General features: G+C 51.8%; 1 protein-coding gene across 1 annotated transcript; it reads left to right on the top strand.

The window, feature by feature from the left end:
* Positions 1–318: 318 nt before the first annotated feature.
* LOC104518051 (brain mitochondrial carrier protein 1) lies at positions 319–6,784 on the top strand (the record flags this gene model as incomplete). The annotated part of the gene is made up of 6 exons (XM_010164401.1): positions 319–413; positions 2,070–2,155; positions 2,437–2,532; positions 4,972–5,096; positions 6,123–6,258; positions 6,672–6,784. Coding segments are annotated over 6 exons (651 nt in total), but the record flags the coding sequence as incomplete, so codon positions are not given.
* Between the last annotated feature and the right edge of the window lie 127 nt (positions 6,785–6,911).

The following is a 6,911-nucleotide window of genomic DNA, read 5'->3' as shown; positions in this document are numbered from 1 at the left end:
GATCCAGCCATCCCAGAGCCCTGCAGGGACAGCGGGAGCCTGGGGTACCGGTGCTGAGACTCCCGGTTTTCCCGCATGGGGAGCGAGGACTCACGTGGGTGCCCGGCTCCTACACGGGAGGGTGCATGGGGACACCCCGAGGGTGCTGCTGGGTCACCCAGGGGTGCTATCCCGGGGGGGTTGCCCTTCTCAGGAGCATCAGCACCGTGGCAGGGCTGTGCCCAGCCCCTTGCAGATGGGGAATGGACTGGTGCTGGGTTTGCCAGGACCACCATGTTGCTGGGTTTAATGGTTCTGCTTGTTCCCCCCCCATTTCAGGATCGCCCCGGCGCTGCTGAGACAGGCGTCGTACGGCACCATCAAGATCGGCATCTACCAGAGCCTGAAACGACTGTTTGTGGATCGCATGGAAGGTCAGTGACAAGAAACGTGTCCCTGCGGGCACCTCCCGTCTCACCGGAGCCACCTCCTGCTCTCCCCGTGCTGGGCAGGTTCCCTCTTTTCCTTCTCCATCCTTCCCAGTTCCAGATTCCCACAGAAATTGAATCCTTGTCCCTTTGCACTGTGGTTTCGTTTGTACCAAAGCTTGATGGCTTCAGAACTGATGTCAACCTTGCTCTGCCCACAGTCCCCACCAGGCCTGTCCTGTCCTTTCTCCAGCCTTTATCTCCGGTTTGCAACGTCAGAACCCAAAATCAAAAAGCTATTTTGATATTTATTTTAATCAAAAAAGGTGACACCCCCAAAGCTCACTTCTTTGCTGGATTAGTCTTGGGGGAGACATAGAATCCCAGACTGGTTTGGGTTGGAAGGGACCTTAAAGCTCATCCAGTCCCAACCCCCCTGCCAGCAGCAGGGACACCTTCCACTAGACCAGGTTGCTCAAAGCCTCATCCAACCTGGATGACATCCCATCCCAACTGTACATCAGATGTGTTACATGGACTGAAAGCTTCAGCAGCATCTCTCCTGCTGGAGCCTTTGAGTCACACGGGATAGAAATTGTCCTGCCCAGCTCTTTGGTGTTGGCTCTGACTGTGGAGGTGGGATGTGGAGGATGCTCTTGACCTCTGCTCCTCTGGGAACGAGAACCTCTGCAGCTCCTGCCTGGAGAGTGGAGCAGCAGGAGCCTGGAACGTGTTTGCTGCAGGATCTCCACGCGCAGTTTTAAACCCTGATGTGTTCCACGAGTGGATGTTGTAACTCTGTCCTGACCCAGGGAAGTGAGGAGCACTAGAGCTTCTCTCCAGGCTGCTCCCTTCTCCAGGAACCCCTGTCCCTGCGTGTTGGTTCTGTGCTGGTGCGCTGGTGTCCTGGGTCTCTCCTCTCTTGCTCTCCCAGTGTTTCCAGTTGTGATACGAATGTTTGTCTCCCTACAGGCCTGGGGAGCAGCCAGTGGCCTGGTCTCCTCTGGGAAGTGTTGTGGTCAGTACCAGCAAAAGGCTGTGACTTTTCCCCCAGCGTAACCATCAACCTAATATTGGACCTGGAAGTCTTGGATGATTCCACCCAGAACTAATTGCATCTAATTTTCTCTGCCTGGGTCACCTATTCTCTGTTTTCTCGAGGTGGCTGCGTGTTTTGAACGTGGCCAACTGGGGCTCCAGATCAAAACCAATTGGTATCAGATTGCCTTGAGGAGCGTTGGCTTGTCCCTTTCTGTCTCCCTTTTTCTTGGCTTGTCTCCCATCATGAGAAATGCATCACTGGCCACTGAAATCTCAGATAATTGTTCAAAATTGTCACGTATCGTGGTCCTTTCCTTGTCTGATCGGCTTGACTCATCAGTAAGAGCCGCTTCTCTCTCGGAGAGCGTGTTGCTGAGGGTTTCAGCTGCTGCATTCTGTCTCTGGCAGGTGTGGGGACAGATCTGCCATGAGTTGGTGGCATCTGGCCAGCCTTTGCTCATGCAGCTTCACCATGATTTGTGACATGAGCTTCTCTGCTCTTCCCAGAGCTTCTCCCTTGTTGGGTACAATCTTGTGCACCTTTCTCTTGAGATCTTTAGGATCTTGAGATCTTTAGGATCCTGAGATCTTTAGGGTCTGATTTTCTTCTCTTGATTGCAGATGAAACGTTGCTAATCAATGTAATCTGCGGGGTGGTTTCGGGAGTGATCTCCTCTGCGCTTGCCAATCCGACAGACGTGCTGAAGGTAAGAAGTGCACGTGGCCAAGAGACCCTTCTCAGACTGCTTTCAAAGTGGGGAGGACTTCTCTTGTCACTTCTCTGTCTTGGCTGAGTTTTGCTGTTGCTCTCCCTGCTCCTCACCTGCCATCATCATTTGCTGTGTGGTTTGCAGGGAGAGGGCACGTGGATGGTGGCATCTGCTCTGAGCTGCTCTGTTGTTCTTTCTACCAGCAGGTCCACTGAGCTGGTATCTGCTCTCCTGGGTGGGTGCTGATGTTGTCCCTCTGACTATGATGTTTCTTTCAGATTCGAATGCAGGCTCAAGGTAGTTTATTCCAGGGTGGCATGATTGGCAGCTTCATCGACATCTACCAGCAGGAGGGTACCCGAGGCCTCTGGAGGGTGAGCACCAGCTGCTGGAAACTCCTTCTATGTGGTTTCACCCATGATCCTGCACTCACTCCCCCCTTCCACCCGCTGAGATGGGGAGAGGAACCCAGCAAAGGGCTGGTGGGTTGGGATGGGGACAGGGAGGGCTCACTCACCAGGGATGGGCACGGGCAACACAGACTCCACTTGGGGAAGAAAAAGCCATTTCATGAGTTCCCAGTCAATCCCAGTAGGACAGTGAGACACAACACCCACATCTGACAACAGAGACCTTTCCCTGTCACCAGCTGTCTCAGCCTGGACTTGAGGTGGGTCCACCTTGGAGCCAGGGGAGCTTCTTGAAGCTTCTTCTCACAGGGACCATCACTGTAGCCCCTTCCCTCACTACTAAAATCACTCCCACCAAACCCAACACATCCCAGTAGCAGAACTAACAGCTTCCTTCTTCACAGCTCTTGAAGAGAACTGTGAACCAAGGGTAGTAGCAAAGTTCTGCTCCTGGTTACTGGACAACCAGAAGCACATGGAGATTTGGTCTATGGCAGCATCAGCACTGGGCCAGGCAGATCTGATTTCCAGGACTGAAGCTGATGTGCAGTAAGTTTTAAATACATGAGGATCCAGACACCAGCATTTGGGGCTGGATCCTCTCCATGCTCTGCCTGGTGTATCTTGGAGTCAATTCCAGGTGATCCTGCCTGCAGGGAGCAGGACAGTTTACCTGCCTCTGAGCATCTCCTCACGTGGAGGAAGATTCTTCCACCTAACCCAAGAGACACTAATGACATCCAGTAACTTTCTGAAGTTCCAAAGGGACAGATTTGTCCTGTGTCCCCTCTTACCTCATCTTAGAGCCTTTGGAACTTGCCCTCTGAGCGTGCAAAGAGTAGGACAGAGTGGTGGCTTTTGGGGAAGCTGGTGATGTAAAGTTCTTGGCCTTGAAGGCAGATGAGAGTCACCAGTGCTCAAGCCTTCCTGTTTGGATTTGAGCAGTGGTTCTTTGGCTTTTGTTAGAGAACCTCACTTTGTTCTTCCATTACAAGTCTTCCATGTGCTCAGTTATCCAGAGTCCCAAGGTCAGGTGTGGGAAATGCAGAGTCCCAATGATTTTTCCAGGCAACAGTCTGATTTCTCCCTCTGAAGGGAGAAGGTCACTGAAGTCTTTTCCAGAAAGAAAGCTGTTGCAGTGTCCTGTGTGGGAAGGGCAGGAGCAGTCAATCAGCTGCCAACTTTGATTGATATTTACTTTGTGATTAGTTCTGCTCTCTTGACAGAGACAGGAAAGAGGAGAAGAGAGACTAGAAGAGAAATGAAACCCTCTGGGGTGTTGCTGCAGACAGGACACGGTGCAGAGACAGATCAGTCTCTCTCGAGGTGGATTCTCAGTGATGAAGCTGCTCACTGCTCTCTGATCTGGGTCAACCACTGTCTCCTCTCCCTCCAGTCTTCCCTCACCTTGAAGCAAAGATGTTTGTGCTCACCAGTCTCACCAGTTCTGACATTCATCTCGTGGGGATGTTTGAGCTGGTGGTGCCGGGGTTGGGTTAGGGAGGAACCCATGGGAAACTCTCAGGTGCAGTGGGATGGGGACAGCAGGAGCAGGAGTAAACCTGAAAAAGTACTTTTACTTCTTACAGTCACTTTGGTTTTGTGTGGTGAGAAAGCTGATGGTCCTGATGGCTCATCACTGAAGGGTCAGTCCCAGGGAGCTCTCTCGTGGCACCATGGGTCTCCCTGAATTCCTTGGGTGGTGGTAACACTTCCTGTGAAGTGGCCCGAACCCCTCATTGCTGCCACATTCTCTTTGCTCTCCGAGCCAATAAAAAATTGCACTTATTTTTATCTGGTTCCTGATGATGGGACGTTTCTCAGACAGAAGGTACCTGGTTCCTCTTACTTAAGCTCATAATTCTGCCATTAATTGTCTTGCTGATCTAGTTCCCAGATCAACGTCCTGCTGGCACCAACCCTTTTAATACATGAAAATCTAAATCAAAAACCTTAACAAAGCAGAATCAGAATCTCTCTGCTGTTGCATAGCAAGGAGGACCTGGGGCCCCACCTTGAGCAGCTGCTCTTCTTGTGGTGCATCTCTTCTCATGTGGGGACTGCTCAGTGGGGGAAGGTGAGTGGTTTCTAGCTTGATTCCTGTATGCTGGTGACTGGGAGGAGAGAAGCAGCGTGTAGTTAACCTGGCTGGCGTAAGGGAATGATATTAGTACCTGCTCAACATTCTTCTCCTAACAAATCCCACACTGAACCTAAACCACAGCTACTCTGGCTGCTGAGAGAAAATTCACTGTATCCCAGTGAAACCAGGACACAAGGCAAGGAGGATTCAAGGTAAACTGTCAGCAAAAGGCCCTTGAGAGGAAGCTGAGGGGAAATACTACACTAGGTACAGTCCCCAGGCAGCAGGTTGTGTTTGTGACCCATGTTTGTGCTCTGCAGGGTGTTGTCCCAACAGCTCAGAGAGCTGCCATCGTGGTGGGGGTGGAACTGCCAGTCTACGACATCACCAAGAAGCACTTAATTCTGTCTGGCCTGATGGGTGACACCATCTTTGCCCACTTTGTGTGAGTATTTGCTGCAGCTGCTGCACTCTCCAGGCTTGGCAGGGGTGTGTGAAACAGAGGAGTAAGGTGGGATTTGGGGTGACACCCATTTAGAGAGCAAATGCTCTGGAGCTGTGGGGAACAGGCTTGGTACTTTTGGGGGATCTGCTGTGTCAACTGGAGCAGCTCAGAATGACCAGCAAGTATCTCCAGAGAGACCTTCCCTGGCAGAAATCCTTTGGTGATGTGAAATATCAGCTTGATTTCAGCTCAGTGCTGACCAGAAGTGCAGTGACTCCATGTTCTGGGTGTGTAACTACCTGTGGCCATCAGTTGAAAGGGCTACTCCAGTCCTAGGTCCTCATCTGTATGAACTTGCAGCCGTTGCTGTAAGAGCTTTGTGAGCTGAACTTGAGACTTGCAGAGCTGACCAGATCCTCAACGATCTCACCCAGTTTTGAAATCAGCCTGTTCTGAGCAGGGGGTGGGTTAGAGACCTCCCCAAAATCTTTTTTCACCTACATTTTCCTATTCTTCTGGCAGACACTTTAGCTGGAGGTGCTGCAAGTGGTTCTCTTGGGTTTGCCTGCTGTGGGCTGAAGGTGACAAGCACCAGAGCATACGTGGAGGGAGGAGACTAGCAGCTGCATGCTCCCTTTTGCTGCCTTGGGGTCTTTCTCCCTCCTTCCCCTGCTCTGAAGAAATGTTTCCTCTGGTGAGAAGGATGTGCGCTTCCAAGAGGCTGCCTTCAGGTCTGTGTCACCTTGAACAGCACCTAGAGACACTTGCTGGGCTGTAGAGATCCAGCAGTGGGCTCTTAATTAGACAAAGGGTTTTAATTAGACAAAGCTGAGGGTTTTATCCCCTTCCCCAAGCTCTGGGGTCCTGTGGTGGTGCCTCTGCCTCTTTTCTGGGTGGGAACATATTTCTTGCTGAATGCCTTTCATAAAACCCAGGGAAAGATGTTCTCTTGTGCTGGTCTGAGGGCCTGAGCCAGCAAAGTTGTGTCCAAAGCTGTTCCTCTCTCCTGTTTTGGTGTCTCTCTAGTTCCAGTTTTACATGTGGGCTGGCTGGTGCCATCGCCTCCAACCCTGTGGACGTGGTGCGGACACGGATGATGAACCAGCGGGCGATTGTGGGCAGCACGGAGCTCTACAAGGGCACTCTGGATGGGCTGGTGAAGGTGAGGAGGTGGCAGAGGTGGGCAAACCCTTGTCCTTTAGGTGGCTTGGCCAGATCCCAGCACCACTGGTAAGAGCAGTTAGATTCTACCTGGACAGAACATGCATTGACAGCATGTGTGTGTCAGTGAGAAGAAAATTAACCCTATCCTAGCAAAACCAAGACACAGACAAACAGAGAAGGGCTTTTAGAGTCACCATCAGCTTGAGCACCCTCCCAAACTTCCAGGACAGAACTTAGTCAGTGATGCAGTTTGATTAGGTTCTTGTGACACAACTGAACTTCATCTCCACTGGCCCCTCCACTCCCTGCAGCAGCAGTAAAGGTCTGTTAGATCACACGTGGCGTTAGGGAGATGGGCCAAGCACGGACCTGGTGTGTCTCACAATTGATCTGTCTCTTCTCTCCTCCCAGACGTGGAAGAGTGAGGGCTTCTTTGCACTCTATAAAGGTTTCTGGCCCAACTGGCTTCGGCTTGGTCCCTGGAACATCATTGTATCCTTCACCGCGCTGCTGGGAGGTCACGGGTATGGACAGGCAGGGGAAAAACAAGCTGTAAAGTGTGGTGGTTACACTGGGCTGGCACTGGGCTGGCAGCCAAATGCAGCTGCTCGCTCACAAATACCAGGGGAGAGGGGAGAGAATTGGGGGGCA

This window comes from Antrostomus carolinensis, unplaced genomic scaffold (genome assembly GCF_000700745.2).
Source record: "Antrostomus carolinensis isolate BGI_N321 unplaced genomic scaffold, ASM70074v2 scaffold5353, whole genome shotgun sequence".
NCBI classification, from domain to species: domain Eukaryota; kingdom Metazoa; phylum Chordata; class Aves; order Caprimulgiformes; family Caprimulgidae; genus Antrostomus; species Antrostomus carolinensis.
Note: the sequence above shows the minus strand (reverse complement) of the source record. Positions and strands in the feature narration are given on the sequence as shown.